At 46.5% G+C, this 24,640-nt stretch overlaps 1 protein-coding gene across 10 annotated transcripts in view; it reads right to left on the bottom strand.

The window, feature by feature from the left end:
- Nucleotides 1–16,700, bottom strand: part of KCNQ2 (potassium voltage-gated channel subfamily Q member 2) — a 124,425-nt gene extending 107,725 nt beyond the window's left edge. For all 10 annotated transcript variants that reach the window (XM_044985316.1, XM_044985324.1, XM_044985323.1 and 7 more), the window contains exon 1: nucleotides 16,405–16,700. In XM_044985316.1, coding sequence (XP_044841251.1) covers nucleotides 16,405–16,700 — 296 coding nt within the window. The remainder of the gene's footprint in view (nucleotides 1–16,404) is intronic.
- Between the last annotated feature and the right edge of the window lie 7,940 nt (nucleotides 16,701–24,640).

Here is a 24,640-nt window from a genome sequence, read left to right as displayed (position 1 = left end):
GTATTTATTTGGCTATGTGATTGTCTGAATCTCACACCACCTATTGACTCCGACAGCTGATGTGAGAGGTCAGGGTGCCATTGCTTACAGTTCTTTTTATTTATTATAAAAGGGAAAACCAAAGAAATCCAATGCAAAGACCTTTGGGAATGCAATTTCTGATGGAGACTTTAAATGCAAAGAGGTCAGAAAATACTATGTATTTATCTAGGTTTTTATATTGTGTTCCTCCCCGGAGTAACTGAGCACCTCTTAAGAGACAGAACAACGATACTGATATCTGTCTGATTGTCATAGTAACCATATCCTGACTGCATTGCATATACAGAGACACACGTTTTACACAACAGTCCCTAATATAAGATAGTGGACATGTGCAAAAGAGAGTGAGATCCTAGTGCTGGGGGAAGCACAACTTTGAATTTGTGTGTCTGACTCCACAGCTGCAAGGTCACATGAACAAAGTTTGTTTTGCACAGAATACATATTAAATTCCCCAGTCCCCCCGGCTTCCGCTGTGCAGTCCGCATGAAGCACTAGCAATTTAGTTTTAAGACATAATAACATGAGGACTCTCCCCGCTGGCTCAGAATGAAATGCCTAATTGGGTGTGAACGCAGCTTTAGGATAAGCACTCACTGCCATTAACTAGAAAAGGACCTCACTTCCTTATGGAAGCTGGATACGTTCCAGATATTTGGGGATCCATTACATGGACGTAGGGTGACCAGATGTCCCAATTTTATAGGGACAGTTCCGATATTTGGGGCTGTGTCTTATATAGGCGCCTATTACCCCTCACCCCCATCCCAATTTTCCACACTTCCTGTCTGGTCACCCTACATGGACGAGCCCATTTCTTGCTCTTCCAAATTCGGAACTGTTGTGCACCTAGTCCGCACTCTGAGAGACTGAAATGGACCAAAATGAGAAATGGACCTAGGGGAAAGTGCCCCAAATACACTGTGAGGCCCTATTTTGAGCAGATGGCTCATGTATTGTGTACACCTCTGAAACCTGAGCTGTCTGTCCTTATTTACAGGTTGGCCTCACTAATTATGCCACGGGAGAGAGAGATGTGCTCAAAAATATCTCAAGTACCTCACCTCCTCCTAGACAAAAAAATCCAACCAACTAAAAAAAAAAATCAACAGCCACAAACCCTGAAAAAAACCCTTAAAAATTAGAGTAAATTCATAGAATTATGTACATTTATGTATAAATGTTTACACTTATTACATTTTTAATAAAGCAAAAGTAGAGGTTTTTATCCCAAAAAGGGAGACATTTCAGAAATGCCATGAAGCCCACTACTGACTTTCACTGTTGCTATCACTTTTATGAGTAAGGCACTCAGATACTACGGAGATAGGTGACCGCACAAAGTCCTGGTAGCAAGACGGAGAGATCTCCTAAGACAGAGCCAGATTTTGCCATCCTTACTCACACTTAGTACCTTAGGGCCAGATTTTTAAAATCCCATTTTGATTTCAGTGGGACCTATTTCCCTATATACCTTTACAAATCTAGTTCTTAATCTATGAGCAGCCCAATTAATTTCAGTGGGAGGGGCTATTCAGTGTGAATAAAGGGTATCCCCTCCAAGGCATTTACATTATTTGACTTCTAGGTGCTGTACAAACAGAAGGATGCTACAGAACCTGCCCTGAAAAGCTTGAGGTCTAAGTTTAAGGTGAGAGACAACAGATGGATTCAATAAAGTGATGGGGAAGCAAAAGATACCAGTGAAGTGATGCTGGTCAGTGATAAGCAGCAGTCCCAGGACACCAGCTGCCTGACCATTATCAAGGTTTTGTACGGGGGCCCTATGCACAGTTACCTGCTCCTACAAAACCCATGGTCGAGGTTGTGGCTCAGGCAGTTGCACACAGAGATGGGAATCTGTGCCCAGAAATACCCAATTTGTGTACGTACATACTGGTTTTAAGGACACAGTTAACTGTTCACGTGCATATTCTGTGCCTCTGTCTTTGAAAACCGGGGCCATGATGATTCCATAAGACTGCAGCGAATAATATACACAGAAGCTCAGATTCCTAGCTGCACTTGGTGCATCTCAGGAGGGGTGAAAAAGTGGATCTCATCCCCCTTTGCACTCCCCCTGTTCCTGACTGTGAATTAGAGTAGCCTGAGGTCTGCTCTAACTTACACCAGTTGCCCAGAACACACACATCACCCAGGGCTGTTCTAGCAGCCAGGGATCACTGAAGTGAACGGATGTCACAGACAAGCTCCTGTTCCCCTAGTCATGCCCCCTTTGCCTAAGCAGAGGCTAAGCAGTCCGGAGATTCCTGCGGCTTACGCCAGTTTTGAGGCTCTCTGGGTTGCTGACTCAAGCCCAGAGTACATATAAAGAGACAGGGCAGGGTCCGGGAGTGGAAGAGGTACACCCATTCTTCTGAAATGTAATATAAACACTGAAATAAATAGCTCTCTGCCTAACAAGATGACTCAGGAGTCTCAAATCAACATGCTGAGGCATGAGCAAAGGTCTAGTTAGGAGGATTTGGCTAGACAGACTATGGCAGTTCCAGTGGTGTCAGACACATCGAAACAAGAAGGATCTATGAAAAGGAAACAAAACAGTGACTTACCAGCTCAACAGCTACATCAGCCTGATACCTCCAACTGCCCTAGCTTTATAACTGTGACACTTTGGTCCTCATAACTTAGCACAGGTTCTGTAACTGCAACATGTGTACGGTTTGGCTGGATCAGGGTGTTAGACATCAACTGCACTACTGATCTCACTGTGTACTTTGGTTGGTCAAATTCAAAAGCACACCTAGCTGCAGAATGCACCATAAAACAGCAGCACAAAACAGAACTGGTGGTTCTGATTCACTTCTCTTACCCTTCCCTTTATTAAATGCTGAACCATCAATATCGTGCTCACATTTCTAAACAGGCAAGAGCAAGATATAAAATGAATCTCATTGATTAAAAAAAACCCTTCTTCTTCTGAGCCTACCTTCAGGTATTTTCATTCATTATTATTATTATTATTACTGTTTCTTATTTGTACTGAAGTAGCTCCTAGGGGCCCATTGTCATAGGCTCTGTACAAACCCACAACAAGTTTATGTGCACACATTGCATTAATTTGAATTGCAGAGACCAGACCAACCTCGCCACACGCACAGGTTCACTGCTAAAGCCAGATAAGGTCAGTGGCCATTTCATTACTGGAGTATGTTATTCTGCATTGGACCAGCCCAACAGAAATCAGAGTTTCTGCTGGGACACTAGAGCGTGGATCAATCCACAAACATACACCCACTGCCAGAGTGTTGAACTAGCACTTTTAACAGCATAGGGTTTGTGCAGGCTAGAACTTTTGGCCAGATTTTGCAAGAACTAATTGATCTCAACTGTTCAACCTACCCTGTTGAACTACACCCATATAATAAGTGCCCTTTAGAGCTGGAACCTCAAAATTTGGTGCACTCATTCATCACAGACACGTACCTGATTACAGAAAATAAAACTAGCATGTGCCATATCTGTCATAGGGCACCACAAGGTCATTGGCCTAACAAGTCATCAAAAATAATATTAATTTCTTCCAGGAAGCAGTTACATTGCCCATAAGATATGCACTTTGTAGAAATTAACTGTAACGGAATCCCCGGGGTGAAACCTGGAACTGTGGGACTACTCTGCCCCCTTAATTCTCCAGCCTGGGTTGTCTCCCACAAAGCTATGCCAGTGACAAGCAACCAACGCCCCCCAGGAGCTACAATTATTCAGCCATCAGCATGTGGAGCCTCACACCCAGCGAAATTGCATGAATGCTCTCTAAGCCACTCGCGAATAATACAGAGAGAGGCACCAGCAGCTCACCCCAGCCTTGCACCCCAGCAATATACTGTTTTGCACTGCTCAAGTCTGTGCAAGCTCATTAATTAGTTTGCCACTTTGTCAAAGAAAGTGGACGTTGTAATCTGAGCTGTGATTCCCTGAGCACTTCAACCAAAACCACACTGTTTTAGATAAAATATAAAACAGATTTAGTAACTACAGAAAGACAGATTATAAGTATAGGGATCAGCGTTGATTACACAAGAAATAAAAATAAATTCGCAATCTAAATTCTATGGACTAAGCAAGATTTGAATCGAGCTGTCTCTCACCCTAATAGATGTTACAGGCAGCTCCCAGGTCTCAATACACAGGCTGGATTCCCTTCCCAGCTTGGGACCAATCACCCCAGTTCAAAAGTCTTTTTTCTTCCAGACGATCTTCCAGGTGTTGAGATGGGAGAGTGGGGAAGAGGCCAAGTGATGATATCACTGTCCCTCTTTTCTGCTTTCTTCCAGCTGCTAAAAAGATCTTTGCCTGGATGGGGGATTAGGCCACCTCCATTGCACAGGTCTCTGGGCGAGTGGATTCTTCTTGATGGGCCATCAACACCTGTCTGGCCAGGGATAGTTGCTCCTTTGTTGCCACTAAAAGGCCAGCTGTGGGTGTGTCCCAACCTCACAATGTATTTCAGTAACACACACATAGCAATACTTCATAACTTCACATCCAATGATAGTACACACCACTCAACAAGGTATTAATGTTCCACAAATCAAGGCTTTTTAAAATAATACTTCACAAGGCATACTTCAGACAAAACATATCATAATCCTATCAGAGTGGTGAATACGGGTGTGACGGTGCCCCCCATAAGGCTTTATGGAAATATGCTTATGAATGTATATATGACATAACTAGAATATGTTTTATGCTACATATGCCATGTAACATATCTCTGTAAAGGTCTATGATCTACTGAATCTATTAATCCTATTTGTATGCATGTGTCATTTTTGTATTCAAAGTTATGAATATTAGCTGTGTACTGGCTTGATTTTTAAGTAACCGTAGTAAAGCATTTGGTCAGCTTCTTGAGAAAGGAATGTGCAAATTAAGTGCCCAATCAAGAAGCACTTAAGGGATAATGGATCTTGGGAGGCTCCAATCCACATAAGAAGTCTATATGAAGACATTCAAAGTAGCAGGTAAGCAATGGCTGCTGTCTGTAAAAGCGGAGTCATGCATGGACATGTGACTTGCCCATGTGACTCCAAAACTCCATCTTGGAGCTGGACTTTGCATAGGAGAGAGGAGCGGGTCTCCACCCACAACAGAAAGTCTACTTAAACTCCTGGGAGACCCCTCCATTTTGTCTTCAGCTGACTAAAGAGAGAGCCTCTCCACCCCCAAGGATACCTGAAAGAAACTGGAACAAAGGACAGTAACCACAGGGGGTCTGAGTGATTGCTGGACCCAGACTAGAAGGAGACTAATCTGTAAAAAGAAGCTTACTGGAATTCCTCTAAGGGTGAGGTTTTTATCTGTACTCAGTTTTCTCACTGTATTAGACTCAGACTTGTGTGTTTTATTTTATTTTACTTGGTAATTCACTTTGTTCTGTCTGCTACTACTTGGACCCACTTAAATCCTACATTCTGTATTTAATAAAATCACTTTTTACTTATTAATTAACCCAGAATATGTATTAATACCTGGGGGAGCAAACAGCTGTGCATATCTCTCTCTGAGTGTTATAGAGGGCGAACAATTTATGAGTTTACCCTGTATAAAGCTTATACACGGTAAAGTGGATTTATTTGTGGTTTAGCCCCCATTCAGAGTTGGGCATCTGAATGTTAAAGACAGGAATACTTCTTAAGTTGCATTCAGTTAAGTTTGCAGCTTTGGGACACGTGGTTCAGACCCTGGGTCTGTGTTGGAGCAGACTGGCGTGTCTGGCTCAACAAGACAGGGTGCTGGAGTCCCAAGCTGGCAGGGAAAGCAGGGGCAGAAATAGTCTTGGCACATCAGTTGGCAGTTCCCAAGGGGGTTTCTGTGATCCAACCCATCACAATGGGGGTTCCAGGGTGCTATTTTGAGGTACAGAGTGTTACAAACTCAACTGGAATCCTTGGATCTATGTACCGTATTGTAGCTAAAGATATTGTTGAAGGCAAATGAGCACACTGTAGGCTGCGACACTGATAGCCAGGTCCAGGCAAAGGGTGGACAGCAGTCCGGTAGTATCTTATCATGGGGGGTTCTCAAGAACCGCGTCATTGACAAAGGGAACGGAAACTGATGCAACTGGACATTTTGCTGATATGCATGTGTCTCAGAGATAACAGGCCACCTAAGCCCCACATGAAGGATATAGCCAGCATTCCTCAAATGCACCATCAGCAACACTTGGGACAAAACACAGGCCAAGGCCACATTTTATGAAAAACAACACAGAGGATGCTGGAGATTGATATTTATGATTATGTTATTCCTGAGCAGGATGTTCAGGATCATCAGCATCAATTTCCTATTGGGCTGGAAAATCTGAATAAGCTTGTTTTTACCACTCCACGTTCCTATTAGCGCCTCCCCTCCTGCCTTCTCCTCACCCCACCTCAGCCCCAAGAACTCAGACATTCTTTTGCAAACCCCACAAACAAAACCAGAAAAAAAACAAAACAGAAATAACATCAAACGGTAGAGTGGAACCAAGATGATGTTTGGGCAGACACCATCCTGATAGCTGTCTGCTGCAGCCCTTTCTCCTGTCTTTCATCTGTCTTGTCTTTCTGATACTTTTTGATAAACTTTTTGGGTGCAGGATGGTCTCTTACCATGTGTATGTGCAGCACCACAATGGAGCTCTTATTTCAGCTGGGGACACTGTTAGCATAATAAATATGGATTGCCGTTACTTTTTACTACATAGTACGTTAATTAATCTTTTCTTTGACTTTTATATTTTCCTGTTGCACTGGGTATTGAAATTACCCTTCAGCTGCACTGAACAGATATCACAATAAAGAGACGGGCTGAGTGTCTACTAGGGAACAAGCTCCTAGGTTTACTCGTTCTTGAAATATGAGACGGGGTAGTTTCTGTACGTACGAGTCACCGTGTATGTCAGTATTTATGGTAAGGCTTTCCCCCTGTGGGCGGTAATAACTTCATAAGGACTGACAGCCCATCAGCAGAACCTGTGTTCTTATCTACTGCCCTAGTGCTGTAAGCTATTGCAGTGCACGGCAGTAACCCCAGCTATCTCAGCTGTATTTCGCTCTGATTTTGTCACGTCCCTCGGCGGCACAGCTATAAGAAGAGAGCACCATAAAACAAAGCTTTCAGGAAAGCAGGAGTCCGTTTACAAACGAGGTATCCGGAAATTCACTGGCCTGAAAGTTCATAACTAAGAGGGTCTCCTCCTTTCGAACTAGTGGCCAGTCCACACACACTCAGAAGAGAGAATAAACCTCAGTTCTCCAAGCGACAATGTGCCAAACGTCTCATGATTCACCCTGGTGATCCTGCAACTAACGCCTCTTAGTACAATGGTAGGGGAGCAGGCAGGCTGTGACTGCCGCTTACTTTGTCACTGTAACCTGGTCCTTCCCCTCATTTCACTATCCATCTCCAACCGTTGTCTCTCATCACATGTTTAGAGAGTAAGATCTGTGAGACTGTCTCTTTGCTATGTATTTGTACAGCACCCAGCACAGTGGGCCCTGATTGGGTTATTAAGTGCTACGGTGATTAATGAATTAATAATAAAATAATAATAATGATGATTAATAATAAATAGTTCCATAGGTATTGATTCCTTATCACACCTTCCCACATTTCTGTACTCCTGCATTCTCTCCCACATTTTTATTAGGGTCTGTTATAAAGGTCCCTTTGTAAAGAACACCTCACTCAGGGAGCTGAGCAACACACCAGTGGTTGGTTTGGTTTCTCGGAACCTCATCAGCTGGGTTTAGGCTTTGAAAAACCAAAACCTGGGGAGGCTCAGCTCTAGATCTCATTTTGCCTGAATTTCAGGGGGGTTGGAACAATGGCTCTGTATTTAACCCACCTCTAGTTTCTACAGAAATGGACCAAACCTGGGCTGGGGCTCGGTTTTGCAAAGTCTTCTCAGTCTGGTTTTTAGTTTGCATATCAAAGCCAGATTCTGTTTTCTATTCCTGTTCCATTTCAGTTCTTATACCATCCTCACCACCGGAGTATCTGAGTTGTATCAAACAAACTTCAACAGGACTTTATTTTTACAGTGGAAACCTCTGTACCAAGCTGCTGCTGCACCCTCTAACTCTCACTATGCCTCAACTCCTCCCCCCTCCTTCCTGTCCTTTCAGACTCCCAACGGCCAGTGCTCCTAGTTCTAATAATCACAAGCAGCATCTAAACACCACACACTGGCACTCTGACTACATCCTTTTTAAGATGCATGATCCACACAGGAAATGTGGGTACTTTGCCTTTGGGCACCTGTCGAGCTGAAACAACTGAGTATCTCGCTGACACTGTTAATCTGTTTTTAGCTAATCAAAACAGCAGCCTCTCTGAGTGACTTGTCTTCTGTAATCCAGTTAGAGCTCTAATAGCAAAGGAAAGAGCATCAGTCTCAGTAGGTTTTGACTGTGCAAGTGCATAGCTGTGGCACATCAAGGTTGCTAACCAGTTCCACTCCATGAGATCCTATAGAACAATCTGTCATGGGACTAACAGATCACTCGAGACAGGGCTCTTTAAGGTTCAGGCTATATCCAAGGCTGTTTATCAACTAAGCTTCATACACATCATTCTTGGTGTATCTTTCAAACACTCAGAGAAGCACAGCAAGGAGACAGAAGAAAAAGAACTATGAGATCATCTAATCCATTCCCCACCCCAGGAGTAAGATTGTCCCTTATAAGAAATTATCTTTCTATAGAGGGCATGAGTTAGGTTGGTGCCTACAGGACATCACCTCCTGTGGAATCCAAAGAGATTTTAAATGTCTCAAGTAATAGGGATCCCACCCATTCACGCAGGGAGTTATTCTGTAGTCAGTTAATTTCATGGTATTCAGCCTATATCTTCTCTTTCTTAAATTCCTTTGATTGCTTCTTACCCCCATGTGACATCCTAAGGGATCATTTCTCTTCCATACACCAGAGAGCACTAAGCCCTAGGAGAAGTCCTGTTGTAAATGCTTAAAAACACAGGGGTTGCACAGCCAACCCTGAAATAATGGATTTCATCCTGATTGCACTTTCTCTTCCTTTAAACCTTAAAGGGATACCATATCCTTAACGTTCCCCATCCCTGCCGTCAACCTCTTCCCCCTGCAAGCCCTGTTTCCCCACCAGGTGCCTGCACAAAACGACGTGGTTCTACGGGGTTTGCTGCTTTTTGCATTATTTCTTTGTGCATGTGCCACAGCCATCAAATGTCAGCAAATTTCCGGGACTTAGATTAGTTCGTTAGCTTGGGCTCCCTCTGAAAGAACTGCTGGGGCTTCCACTGTGCAGAGGGAACACAATACTCCACATGAATTGCTGATTATAAATTTGTTCGTAAAGTCTTTTTTTGTGGTTTAGGGTTTTTGGAGGGGGAGTGTCAGAAAATAACTTTAAAAAGTAGGCCAGGCACCCTAGTAATAACCAAAGAGCAGGCTTTAGGGGAGAAAGGTTCTAACATGCCAACAGCACCTTAGAAATACTGAAGCCAGACAGAGCTGGTGGATAGGTGGAAGAACTGCTTAGTTTAGCTCCCTATTGGCTGTCATGCAGTTAAAAAAGCCCAAAGGTTACGATAAAGCAATCTCCTCTCTACATCAGCTCATGACTTCTGCTTGAGATATTTCCCATCAAGCCGTCCACACTTTTATATTTCGGTGCTTTATAATAAATGGATATGATCCCCCAGCTTCTTCAAGTTATATATTATAAGGTGTCATATTCTGGTTGGCCAGGATAGAGCTAACGGAATTGTGTGGGGAGCTGAAGTCGCTTGGCATGTTCAGTGAGGTGAGGACATGGCATCATTCATTTTTACTGTGGAAGAATGACTCCTGCCCTGGACTCTGGATGGAAAGGAAAGACAATTGAGGGTCCGCATTTAAAGAAAAAGTACTTCTCTGCAATCCCAAGGGTCTGTTCTTCCCCATAGGGTAACTGTCAGTGCAGCTCAATTATTTTTACTTAGAATATAATTAGTGTCCCTTTAAATAATTGAAGTTGTGGAAATAGAAGATCTAACAGCACTGGATAGAGCCAGATAGAGGGCTGGCAAGATCCCGCAATATGCAATACGCTTCTGTGCCAATCTGCGATACCTTTATTTAGCAGCAGTGAGATCGCCAATCATCCCCCTTGTAATGTGGGTCTGTTATAACTAGATAACAATGTCTATTGTAACTATGTTCGGGAGACCGACTTAAGGTCACCAGAATAATTTGCTTATTTTCATTTGAGACTTACGCCATTTTTGACCCTTGATCACCAGAAGCCATAAGTGAGGTCAATAACCTGTAACTGTGCAAAATACTATGTGATACAGGGCCTGATCCTGCCAGGTGCTGAGTGCCATCAGCTCACATTGACTTGGTGGGAATTAAGAGAATTCAACACCAACAGAAATGAGTCCATGTTTTTGTAGGAAAGACACTCCAAAACCAAAGTTGCATTATTTGATATGGCTTCACTGCACCAACCTAACCCTGTTCTCTCACAAACACTGTAGTGGAGCAGAACATGGAAGTATTAAACATGGTTGTAATTTTTTTAACATGGGTAAAACACTGTATTTTCTCCCAACCTTGTTCTGAGAAATGGATGAATGATTTTGGTTGAAATTTAAAAAAAAAAAAAATCAGCTTGAGGCACATACTTATGTGATAAATTTACTAGTAATAAGTCACCAGGACCTGATGGTATTCACCCAAGAGTTCTGAAGGAACTCAAATATGAAATTGCAGAACTACTAACTGTGTTACGTAACCTATCATTTAAATGAACCTCTGTACCAGAGGACTGGAGGATAGCTAATGTAATGCCAATTTTTAAAAAAGACTCCAGAGGTGATCCTGGCAATTACAGGCCGATAAGCCTAACTTCAGCACCTGGCAAACTGGTTGACACTATAGTAAAGAACAGAATTATCAGACCATATGAATACAATATGTTGGGGAAGAGTCAATGCGGCTTTTGTAAAGGAAAAACATGCCTCGTTATTCTATTAGAATTCTTTGAGAGCGTCAACAAGCATGTGTACAAGAGTGTACTTGGACTTTCAGAAAGCCTATGACAAAGTCCCTCACCATAGGCTCTTAAGCAAAGTAAGTAGTCATGGATTAAGAGGGAAGGTCTTCTCATGGATTGGTAACTGGTTAAAAGATGGGAAACAAGGGGTAGGAATAAATGGTCAATTTTCAAAGTGGAGAGAGGTAAATAGCAGGGTCCTCCAAGGATCTGGACTGGGACCAGTGCTGTTCAACATATTCACAAATGATATGGAAAAGGGGGTAAACAATGAGGGGGCAAAGCTTGCAGACGACACAAAATTACTCAAGGTAGTTAAGTCCAAAGCTAACTGCGAAGAGTTACAAAGGGATCTCACAAAACTGAATGACTGACAACAATATGGCAGGTGAAATTCAATCTTGATAAATGCAAAGTAATGCACATTGGAAAACAGAATCCCAATCATACCTATAAAACGATGAGGTCTAAATTAGCTGTTACCACTCAAGAAAGAGATCTTTCTCTGAAAACATCTGTGCAATGTGCCATGGCACTCAAAGAAACAAACAGAATGTTACGAACCATTAGGAAAGGGATAGATAATGAGACAGAAAATATCATAATGCCACCACATAAATTCATGGTACGCCCACTTCTTCAGCTTGGGAAAGAGACAAATATGATAAAGGTCTATAAAATCATGAATAGTGCCAAGAAAGTGAATAAGGAAGTGTTATTTACCCCTTCACATAACACAGGAACCAGGGGCACCCAATGAAATTAATAAGCAGCAGGTTTAAAACAAACAAAAGGAAGCACTTCTTCACACAATGCACAGTCAACATGTGGAACTCGTTGCCAGGGGATGTTGTGAAGGCCAAAAGTATAACTGGATTGAGACGAGAATTAGATAAATTCATGGAGGATAGGTCCATCAATGGCTATTAACCAAGATGTTCAGAGACACAATCCCACGCTCTGAGTGTCCCTAAACCTCTGACGTCCAGAAGCTGGGAATGAACAACAGGGGATGGATCACTCAATAATTGCCCTGTTCTGTTCAGTCCCTCTGAAGCATCTGGCAGCAGCCACTGTCAGAAGACAGGATACTAGATATTGCATCCTATGAACAGATTACAGTGAGCAAGATCGAGGAATTTGAAGAAATATGTGAAATAGGCAAAAGGGAAAGACAACCTCAAGCCCGAGTACCAGCCACCCACACAACCTCTGTGTAGACAGCCAGTTCAAGGCCTAGGCACCAGCTGTCTCCCAGGAAAAGCCTCTGTTGGTACGTAAGTGGGGCAGTATCAGGCCCCATGCTTTGGTCAGACTCTGACAGAAGAAGTAGAGCGGGCATGAGAGAAATAATCCAGTGAAAATCATAGATACAATGGGACTGCTTTTCAGTGGGGGCAGAACCCAACCTTCACTCCGGCAGACAGTTTTGCACATGAAAATTCTGTCCCCTGCATGCTTGGCTGTTAGTGCATGAAAGTGCTTGTGCAAAATTGTGTGTTTACAAGTGAAGGCCAAGGTCAGAAAATTAGGCCCATTTTACATCCTATGAACAGGCCACCACTTGTGTTAGCCTGGGGAAGGTGTCAAAAAAATCAATCACAATACAGAGACACAGAATAGTCCGTGGTTTTGCCCCCAAACTGGCACAAAGGGGCAACAGCACATGTCCAGAGGGAAGTAGACCCTTTGGGATGAGACTGCATCTCACTTGGATTCCTGTGGTGAGTTAATCATCAGCTGTGAAAACTGATCACCGGGAAGCTACCTATCTGCTCACCTCTCCAAGAGGAAATTCAGGGGATCTGACCTTTTAAAACCAAAGTACCAGCCACCCACACAATGTCAAGAGAATGCCAGCACACTGCTGTGGTTTGCCAAATCCCATACTTCATCCCTGAAAGAAGACAAGGTCCAACAAGAACATGCGGAGCTAGCATTGGCTGAGAAAGCACCTTTATGCCCAGAATGCCATTACAGCTAGGGGAGTGGAACAGAGGACAAAGCAGATCAGTCCCAATTGTTATATGGCTGTGTGCCATAACTTTCATATATGCTTTCATATAGTCAATCACAATACTGCTTTAACTACATTTTTGGACTGAATTTCCTTTGTTTTTTTAAACAGTCATCATAGTGTGAGATGTGAGGGTCAAAAACGAGGAAAAACAAGAAAAATCCTGGCTGAGACCTGCATGTGGAAATGAACATACCATGCGCACTTAGACGTACAACAGTTTACTTCACTGTGTGATGTCAGACTCTAACGTGTGGTGCTCCAGATGTACATGTTACATGCATCTATCTGCATTTAAAATAGAATCCATGTGCATTTTTTCAACATAGGAGACAAATGTGTTAGGACATTTCGCTGTAAGGAGACAATATTTGAGAGTCTAATCACTGACACAAACACTCCTGCCTTCATTTCAGTGGGTGAAGCACTCACTACCTGCACGATGGCGCATGAAAACTCCCCAGAGCTCCGCACCCTGGTGGAAGCTGAGTCCAATACTATACATCTGCATCTCAGATGAAATTCACTCCTGTGCGGAAGGCCTATGCACCACTTATGCTCCCCAAACAGGTTCAACTGAGGGAGGAGGTAGCAAGGTCTAGTGGCTAGGGCACTGCCCTAGGAGTCAAGGGACCTGGATTCTGACCCCAGCTCTGCCACTGCCCTGCTGTGTGATCTTAAGCAAGTCATTTCACCTACCTGTGCCTCTACTCTCTCACCCTTTGTCTGCTTTGCCTACTTAGCCGTAATCTCTTTGTAGCAAGGACTGTCTCTCACTACATGTAGGTATTGCACCTACCCTAAGGGACTAGTGTTATTTGGGTTCTCTAGGCACTAATGTAATACAAATAAACAATTACAAACACAAATGGGGCAAAACTGGTGCACAGGCTTTCGTTCGTCTAGATGTGTATTATGTTCTTTACATCTGTCAATGAGCAACGTACCAGGGCTAACTCTGGCACAAGTATGTGCCAAAAGACTAGAATGCTTGGCAGCTTCCCCGTACTGTGTAACACGCGTCTGAAGCATCACGACATGTGGGCCCTTGAAATGGTCACTGGTCCAGCACTGCATGCAGTATAAGCTTGGACTGCATTTTCCTGATCGAGGCTTGAGGGGAAACATTTTTGTGGCAGAGCCTTTAAAAAACAACACGTCTGGAGGTTTGGAATGCGCTGAAGTATTCCTGAGAGAGGAGGATAGGTGGGAAAAGTTCAGGGGAGGTGCGTCACAGGGTTGTGGAAATAAAAACACTTATTCCCTGGACGTGGTGCCCACATACGGAGCATAGAGGGTGAAATTCAGACACTTACCACAAGGTCTAAGCCCCGCTTAAGCCCGGTTTTGAGGACTTCAGTAGTACAGGCCTTGTGATGGTCCTCTGCATGGGGCGGGATTTCACCTCTGGGGAAGGACTTTGAGGGATGATGTAAAGTTTGTAGCTGCATGAATCTGGGATCATCCCATTACTCCTTCAGGAACAGCAAGTGACATTATAAAGCTTTGTTTCTGAAAGGGGCCCTGAGGAGATAAATTCAGGACAGTGTGGCTGTCTGGATTAATCACACCAGAGTCAGACAGGTTAGCTACACTATTCTCTTTGTACTAAAAACGCTTCTTTGCATGGGGTTAACCTGCCATGTGCCATTTTACTTTCATCCCATTCCACTTGTGTCATCTTTATCCTGACTCCTGCAATCACACTGGCTATCACAGCTACAGTGTCAGCCCCTGGGGACTGATTAAGCCTTTATGTGTATTTCATCATCAAGTATCCTGGGCACACATACACAGGGCTTGTTCACAAAATACGAGCCTGATTTTCGGAAGTGCTGAGCAAGGGAAGCCCATGAGAGCTGAAGGTGCTTGACAGCTCTGAATATTGGGTAACACGTATTCTAATTGTGGACCAAATGGAGAAATGAAGATATATTGGCGGGATTTGCTTCTCACTCAGTTATGATCTCTCTGGGAGAAACCTGGGCCCCGTTGAAGTGAACAGCCACGCTCCCGTGGACCTCAGTGGAGCCAGAATTTCATCGTCCAAGTTTACTCAGCAACAAGATCTCTCTGAAATGCTTCCACTTACAAAATGGCTGAGCACCTGAATGCACTTCCCAACGCCTTTTGGTACCATCGCCATCACGTAAAAGGGAAAAACATTAAAAAACAGGTCGGGGGGGGAGGCGAACCCTCAATTCAAAACAAACCCAAAACCTACCACAACAAAAGGAAAAGCCAGACACATGCCTCCGCCTTACATCAGGTTTGGAGAAGAGCCTGGTGGGGACCATGGAAACTCCCAGAGGGAAGGGAGTTGCAGTAACACAGCAGCACATCATGCAGCTTGGCATCCCCTTTATATTCCCACACACAACAGGAGCTGATCTGCGCTTTCTTCCAACTGATCAGTGGAATACAAATATTACTTGTTAAATAAAGGGCATCTGAGTGCAAACGTCTGCCTTGGGACTGCTCCTTTGTCTACCACTCCCTGTCTCTGCTGTCAGGAATCAGACACTGACCAGCATTTCTTCCCTGACACAGCACTACTTTAGCTGCTGCCCATCATACCTTCCAGTCCACAGCCCAAAATGCTGCCAGACACAGATCCACCAAAGCTGGGGATAGCGGAAGGGCAGACTGGTGAGGTAGAGAAGGGAGACACAGCACAGACAGCAGCGCCTGGGCCAGGTTTTTTTTGTTCCTTGCTGCTAACAGCATTGCTAGGATGATGGACCAAAAAAACAAAAACAAAAAACCCAGCCACTGCTCCACCTAAATCAGAACCAAGTCATGTCCCACAGCACATTGTGATCAGGCAGAGGCGGCAAGCCCCCAGCTATACAAGCGAAGGAGCTAGGCGAGTGTATTCACCTAAGAACCAGAAGTGTTTGTATTGCCTCTGGTACCGTTCAGGGCTGGAAATGTGCATCGTCGCGATCAGTCTTCCTGGGATAAGCGACCCTCCAATTTTGCAGGGCTGCTTGTTTGATTTTTTTGAGGGGGTCCCTCCCCCTCATCCTTCTTAAGAACTGCACCCTGCATTGGGGCCCAGGCAGGCGAGGCACGACACACAATGCAGGCAGCGCAGCCAGGGCTCGGGAAGGGAAGGCTCAAAAGCGGCTGGCTCAGCGGGTGTTTCCGAGCTGCAAGATGCAGACAGGCCAGCGTGAAAAATAAAAGGGGAGGGGGCGCTTAAAACCTGCCACCCTGCAGCTCGGGTTTAGCCCCCCCCGGGGGATCAGCTCCCGCCCGGGCTGCCCCCTGTCCTGGCTGCGATCTCCAGCCAAGCCGCCCGCGGTCGCTACTCACACGTAGGCGTGGTAGATGAACGCCCAGCCGCGGGGTCTCTCCAGCACGTTGTAGAGGAAATTCTGCAGCTTGCGGTAGAAGGCATTCCTTTTGGGGGGCTTCCCCGTCCCGGAGATCCCGGAGCGGGGCTTGCTCAGGATGCTGCCCCGCTTGGTGCTCTCCGAGCCGGCGATCAGCAGCGCCCCATCCCGGTTGGAATCCGGGGCGCCCGGATCCAGCCCAACGAACCCCACTTTCAGCTTCTTCTCTCCGGTCGCCCCCGGGTACACGCCTCCGTTGCGGGATTTCTGCACCATCCTCTCCCCGGGACTCGGCCGTGAGCCCGGGCTGGGGCGGGGGCGGGGGCGGGACCGAGCCTGGCCGGCTTTCAGAGCGGGCGCGGGGCCGGGGGCGGCGGGCAGGGCAGCCGCCCGGGGCCGGAGAGAGGCATGGCAGGGCCGGGGCAGGCAGCGCGGAGACTCGGGAAGGAAAAGCCGCAAGGGCGCTCCGCAGTCTGGCCAGCCCCCTCGCCGCCCGCCCGCCCGCTGCAGCTCCGCCCGCCGCGCACGCTGTCCCTGCCTCTCGGGGCGGGGGGAGCCGGGGAGGGGCACCCCCGGCTTCGCCAAAGCGCCTTCCAGGCGTGCGGCTTTGGGGAAGCCGGCGGAGGGGAAGGGCCTGGGGACAGATCGATGTATTGGGGGTGTTCAGTGTTGGCCTCCTCCCTCCGCCTTTCCCCCGTTGTGCTTTGCAAAGAAAGAAAATCCAGCCGCCTTCCCCCTGGCTTAGCGGGGACACGGCTCTGAAAATGACCCCCCCTTAGGGATGGAGGTTAATGGTGGCGGTGCTGCTATGCACAGGGCTTAATTTGTGCCAGGGCTGAGCCCCCGCACCTCTGGGCTTGGTAGTTCATAGCCTCCCCCCCCACCCCAGCACCTCCGGGCTTGGCAGTTCGTAGACCCCCGGCACCTCTGGGCTTGGCAGTTCAGGGACCCCCGGCACCTCTGGGCCTGGCAATTCATAGCCTCCCCCCCACCCCAGCACCTCTGGGCTTGGCAGTTCATAGACCCCCGGCACCTCTGGGCCTGGCAGTTCCTAGCCCCCTGGCACCTCTGGGCCTGGCAGTTCCTAGCCCCCCAGCACCTCTGGGCCTGGCAGTTCATAGACCCCCGGCACCTCTGGGCCTGGCAGTTCCTAGCCCCCCAGCACCTCTGGGCTTGCCCCTTCAGTTATGAAAGTAAAAAAATTACATGACCCCCATCACCTCTTTCATTACAAATTAAGCAGTGGCTGTACACCGTCCAAAGGTGCACACAACTCATCTGTGGGGAACGCATGCCCTCTCCCCACCCTCGTTAGCCATCCCCCGTCAGCCCATCCCCCAACATGCACAACTGTATCCCTTCCCAAGCCAGGAAGCCAGCCCCCTACTCCCCCCCACACACACTCCAGGTCCAGAGTGACTCCCCTCCCAGCCTTCCCCACATTCATATTATCATGCGGACACACAAATGGCTCCCCTCCCCAGGCCCAAATGGATTCTCTTCCCCTAGTTCTTCCCTGCTAGACCCTGATTCTCTGGGAAACAGACAAGCAAAAGCCCCTGCCAGGAGAGGTGCTACTACTCCTCCTACCTGCCCGCTCCTCTGTTCAAGAAAGCGAGCAGGGGCCACCCCCACTCTTCCACTGGGTGAGGGGAGCAGGAAAGAGTGGGAGGAGAGCCGCCAGGGTAGGTCCTCTCTATCCTGGAAGGGTTGAGGGGGAAGCCAACTAGGAGCTAATCCTTCCCCTTGTCTCTCCATGAGGAGAAGACACTCACTGCTTCTCCCCAGGATGAGGGGAAGGGATAAGGCCAGGAACCACTGTCTCTGATTTTGCTCTTCTCTGCAGGAAATCCCGGGGGGGGGGGGGGGGGGGGGGGGGGCTGGGCTGCTGGCTGCCTCTGTCGTTCTTGTGCCTTGCTCCTTTCCCCTCTAGATAGGAGATGTGGGAGGAGTGGCACCCAGTGCAGGGCGCTCCTCTGCCAGAGTTCTGGCAGAACTTCAGGACTTCAATGCAGCAATCCTGCGGAAGGGATCAGGGCAGAGCCAGGTCTGCCTAATAAGTCACTGGTCTCCTTGATGTTTAAGCCAAGTTTCAGGGAGACACCACCCAAAAAACCTTACAGAGCATGTATCCCCAGGACTGGCTCTGGCTTTAGGGTCCTTGATCTACCTACCGTTGGGTTTTGTACAATCTCGCATCACCGTAATATTTCGACACCTCCCAGGAGAAGCTGGCTTAGCAAAGTGAGGTCCTTAGTGGACTAGAAGAGCTCTGTCTGCTCTTCAGATTCTACCATGTGTGGTCCAGAAATGAGTTCGTTTGGGACAGACGTACAGTAATGTGCATAAAGGGGAACCCATAGTGCACTGTCCCTCCAACACAGGTCAGAAAGAGGAATCATCTGTGCAAGTCGTTCAGAAAACAAGAGCTAGTTGAATAATAGAAAAACTGATGCGCAAGTCTATCCATGAAGAAATTTCTCAAACTCAGAGTAGGGTCATGCTGTTCCTCGTTTGTGAATTTTTGTGAATAGTTATAAGAGCACTAGTGTTCTTTAAACATTTGTGCCCAAAGTGCCTTATTATTCTGGTAAGTAGTTTCAGCCACACGAGCAGAGCGTAGAAAACATACTATGTGACCAGTCACATGCCAGGGAAAGCGAATGACCTAGCTGAAGTGAACAGTTTGAAAATTATTTGTCCAAACTATTGGGCAAGCGTTTACAAACTCTACATTCACCGTAGTTTGCAAATGTTTTGTGAGCCCAAAAGAAACCCTTACATGCATTGCATACCATTCGCCCAGCTCACCTGCTCATTATTCTGTGTCGTACTTCAGTGGTGCCCATCATGCCACAAGGCATCTGAACAACAGGGGTAGAGCCCATGGTCAGAGGACCCGGGGCAGACCCACAAGTGAGAGACAAGGAGGCACACACCCAAGTGCTGCCAGCTGGCCATTCTTGTTGCCTCACTTGGGAGGAAGTTCCGGAGGGAGTGGAAAACAGGAGCCGACTGGAACTGAGAACAGGAGTTGGTAAGGGAGATGGAAGGAGCCTGCCATTTTGAATGAAGTCCCAATATAACTTTGAGCCGCCCCTGCCTAACCCAGCCAACTCTACCTTGGAATCTAAGTGTATCCCCACCTCCTCTTGCAGGATTTCCTATAGATTGTATTTTGTGGCACAGTGTCAACCATCACTGTTCTGCAAATTGAGAGGTGCCATGGTTTAGTGGGTTTGGACATCAAGAGAGCTGAGTTCTATTCTTGGCTCTGCCACCAACTGCTGTGTGACCTTGAGCAAGTCACTTCTCTTCTGTTTCCCTTCCCGCTTTGTCTGTCCTGTCTGTTTAGACTGGGAGCTCTTTGGCTCAGGGACTCTCTCAGTCTGTGTTTGCTCAGCGCAGCCGCGTCCTGATCTCTGCTGCAGCCCTTAGGTGCTACTGCTATACAGACAGCAATAAATCAGAGAAGTGCTAGATCTGTGTAGAGCAGGGTCATTTCACAGAGTAATTCCACTTGTGCTAAGATACTTTTGTTTGGGGCAAAACCTTTTCCTTTCTGCACCCCTGAGGGGGCGGGGGCAAGTGGGGCAATTTGCCCCAGGCCCCACAGGGGCCCCCACGAGAGTTTTTTGGGGGCCCTGGAGTGGGGTCCTTCACTCGCTCCAGGGGCCAGGAAAACTCTCATGGGGCCCGGGCCGCCGGAGCTTCTTCCGCTCTGGGTCTTCAGTGGCAATTCGGCGGCCAGGGGTCCTTCCGCCCCAGGACCTGCCGCCGAAGTGCCGGGTCTTCGGCGGCAATTCGGCGGCAGGGGCCCCCCGCCATCGAAGACCCCAGGCCCCCTGAATCCTCTGAGCGGCCCTGTATGCTGGTGTGTTGTGATGATTAACAGAGGCTGTTGTGGCTGTTGTACATTACATGACTACTCTTTTTTAATCTAATTTCAAATGTGGCCTATGTCTCAGATGTTCACAATGTGCCCGTGTGCATGAAGTCTGGCATTTGCAGTTTAGCTAGAGGAACCCAAAGATGTGTGGAAAACAGTGCAGGATTTCCAAAAAGCAGCATTTACAAATATTACCTCTACAAAGGTTAGAAAATATTTAATTGGGCCAAATCTTGAGACTAAATTCCACCATTAAAGCATGACACAGAGGGATTTTAGTCCTGTTTTACATGCAAATCTCAGTGCAACCTGAACTATGAGGTCACTCCCGAGGCCTCCATAATTATATATGTGAAACACAATCGTTATTATGTGAGTCTCTCTCTCAACCTTTCTATCAGTAGTGCTGATGATTACGTGTAACAAATATCAGGTCATTTTTGGTTCTGAGACCAGAAACCCTGCATTAAAAGAGAGCACTGTTCATACAAAGGAACTCATCCTTGAAAGAGCTACAGCTTTAGGGTTTGAGTCCACAAAGGAAAATCCTCTACAATTTAAGAAGGTCCCTTTGCCATTGGCCAACACACCAAACCTAGGAAGGTCACAGGTAAAGAAGTCAGTACTGTTCATTGTATTACAAGTGACAACACCAAGTCAGGTGGATCCATGTTTCCATTGCTTAGGTATATTGTATTAACCAAAGCATTGTATCTTCCATAAGCTTCAGTTTAGTAGCTGTGATGAGAGGAGACAGGGAGGCATGTCTTGTGCCACTACAGTGCAAAGAAGAAATCATTAACATCTACAAATGTGAACCACCCAATTGTCTGTTTGACTATGGAAGATTGTAGCAGGGTGGTCACCCCACTCCAGCCCTGAGGGGGTTAAAGCAGCCCTGGAGAGGGCTGTGGCAGAGAAATGCTAGGCTGATTGGAGGAAGCAGCCACAGGTGGGGCCACGCCCCAATCAGGCCACAGCTGGCCTTATAAGAGGGCTGAGGCTCAGAGACTGAGACAGTCTCTCTAGTTTTAGAGAGAGAAGCATCTGGCTGTCTGGGAGCTGAGAAGGGTTTCCAGGGTGGAGCAGTGCTGGGGAAGGGCAGAGGGAGCTGGGGAGCTCCAGCCTAGCAAAGCCCCAGGCTGCAGGCCGAGTTAAGGGCCCACAAGGGTATTAGGGCTGCGGAGGGGCAGCCCAGGAATAGGCAGAGGCAGCTGGTCCAACCCCCTGAGTGGTTTATAGACTGCAGCCCACCCCAGGGAGCGGGGGCTAGATGATGACTGGCAGCAGCCACTGAGGTGGGGCTAGGGAGTTGGGGGTTCCCCGGGAGGGGAGACCCAGAGTGAGGGGGTACTGTGGTGGGCAGAACCCCTGGGCAAAGGACACTGAGGTCCGGGAAGGACACACGGCCAGCAGCAGGCAAGACACTGGCCTGCAGAGGGTGCTCTGGGCTGGAAAGAGCTAATTCCTTGGATGACCAGCAGGAGGTGCTGTGCTGCTGAGTCATCGCCCCGCCACAACGATCCTGTATCAGGGATTTTTGCTGCTTCTTGATGAAGCAGTTTGTGAGCTTAGGTTATCTCCATAATGGTGCAGATCAAAATTAGTGCCAATACTACATATTTATTATTATTTGTTTGTATAATGGCCTAGGAGCCCTAGTCATGGACCATGATCCCATTGTGCTAGGTGCTGTACAAACATAGAAAAGGATGGTCATATGTTGGGTTAATGTAAGTGTAAATTATGGGAAAGTGAGACTAAGGATTGACCCAGGGGCAGCAGGATCTGGGATTGCTGAGGGAGTGGGAATGCCAGTACTTCATCAGGTAGAAAGGCGAGAAATGGATGCGAGTGCACAAAAGTCATAGTATAAAGGAGAGGTAAGAATTCAGATGCCTGCATGTCACTGTAAATTACAGTTAATTGTGTCAGAAGGAAATGGGCCTTCACTGATCAGCAGAAATTGGCTGAACAAGTTTAAAGTGGATTGGAGCTCTGGGCACCCTTTGCTGGATTGGGGAGAGGAAGGTAGGGGATTAATAACAAATTGGAAATCTGTGTTGGATGCAGACATGGGGCTAATGAAAGGTGCATTGCCATAGTCACATATATCTGAAACACCATTCACAAACTTCCTAAGGGCTTGTCCTGCACCTTGGGCTTGATAGGAATCTGTAGAAGGGCAGAAGGACTGCAAAAGGCTCCACCAAATGAGTGTGATCACTCCAAAAGATGGAAACGTGCAAACTCCAGGGGTGGACGGGCGGGCGGGGGGGGACGGACTGCAAAATCACCATAAGTCCCCTAGTAGTAGGTGACCCTCAAAAAGGGACTGGAGGAAGACAAATGCCAAAAGCCTGTTCTTGACAGACATCTTCAACCACAACATGAGCACAGATCTCCCTCTATATTAAAAATAAAAGGGACAGGAGGGTAGTGTGGTATATGCAGCTTATTATGCCTTTTACTGCAGCTTTAATGGGACATTGGCAATTTAAAAAAATAGAAGATAAGCTGTTGGGGTCAGGGACTATGCCTTCCTATGGATATGTACAGCTCCTGGCACAGTGGGGTCCTGATCCCTGATTGGGGCCTCTGGGCATTACTGTAATAAAAACAGTCAAGGATTTTTAAAGGAACCTAGGGAAGTTAGGTGCCTGGGATAATGGTACTGATAAATAAATCATCAGCAGCACTTCTGTCTAAACATGTTCTGTCAGCTACTGTTAGGAGTAACATCTAAGATGACTATAAATGAAAGAGTTTTCCTCTGTTCTCCACACACACACACACACACACACACCCTGACCATTTGTCAACACTTTGTGTCGAGTCAGTTTCACGTGTCATCTATTAATCACTGGATCTGTCACATGAAAACATGGCAGAGAAAAATGTCTTTAAAAATAGGAAAATGTGATTGTAAAACCCAAATATTAGCAGAGGGTTCATGGCCAGATGTAGAACCTAAAACTACATTGTAAGCTGTTTGGGGCAGGGACCATCTTTGTATTCTCTGTTTGCACAGTGCCTGGCACAATGGACTCCTGGGCCATGCCTGGGGCTCCTATGTACTACCAGGCTACAAAGACATTCATGATGGTCCTGTGATGGGTTAGATCACAGACACCCTCTTGGGAGCTGCCACCCAATGTGTCAAGACTACTTCTATCCCTGCTTTCCCTGCCAGCTCAGGACTCCAGCACCCTGTCTTGCTGAGCCAGACACTCCCGCCTGCTCCAACACAGACCCAGGGTCTGAATTACTTGCCCCAAAGCTGCAGGCTTACCTGAAAGCAGGTACCAGAAAGCTTATACAGGGTAAACTTATAAATAGTTCACCCTCTATTACTCTGATAGAGAGATATGCACAGTTGTTTGCTCCCCCAGGTATTAATACTTGTCTGAGATAATAAGTAAAAAGTGATTTTTATTAAATACAAAAAGTAGGATTTAAGTGGTTCCCTGTAGTAACAGACAGAACAAAGTAAGTCACCAAGCAAAATAAAATAAAATGCACAAATCTATGTCTAATCAAACTGAATACAGATAAGATCCTCACCAGTTCCAGAATGCTCCCTTTTACAGACTAATCTCCTTTTAGCCTGGGTCAAGCAATCACTCACACCCCCTGTAGTTACTGTCCTTTGTTCCAGTTTCTTTCAAGTATCTTTGGGGTGGAGAGGCTTTCTCTTTAGCCAGCTGAAGACAAAAATGGAGTGGGTCTCCCCGGGGTTTAAATAGACTTTCTGTTGTGGGTGGAGACCTCCTCCTCACCCCTATGCAAAGTCCAGTTCCAAGATGGAGTTTAGGAGTCACCTGGGCAAGTCACATGTCCATGCATGACTCAGAGTTTTTACAGGTAGCATCCATTGTTTACATGCTACCTTGAACGTCCTCAGGTAGCCTTCTTATGTGGATTGGAGCATTCCAAGATCCATTATCCTTTAAGTGTTTCTTGATTAGGTCCTTAATTTCAACATTCCTTTCTCCAGGAACTGACCAAATGCTCTACTATGGTTATTTAGAAATCAAGCCAGTACACTGCCAATGTTCATAACTTCGAATACAAAAGTGATCCATGCATACCAATAGGATTAATACATTCAGTAGATCATAACCTTTGAGATATGTTACATGGCATATGTAGCATAAAACACATTCTAAGCATATTTCCATAAAGCCTTATGAGAGATACCGTCACAGGTTCTTTCTGGCCTTAAAGTCAAGGAGTCTACAATAAATAAGAAGATTGACTCAATTTCAAATGCCTGTGTCTCTTTCAACGGGGAGAAGTCTCTCTCCTTCCATGCTGAAAAAGTAGC

Source organism: Mauremys mutica, chromosome 13 (assembly GCF_020497125.1).
Source record: "Mauremys mutica isolate MM-2020 ecotype Southern chromosome 13, ASM2049712v1, whole genome shotgun sequence".
NCBI classification, from domain to species: domain Eukaryota; kingdom Metazoa; phylum Chordata; order Testudines; family Geoemydidae; genus Mauremys; species Mauremys mutica.
The sequence above is the reverse complement of the archived record's forward strand: the minus strand, read 5'-3'. Positions and strand labels throughout refer to the sequence as shown.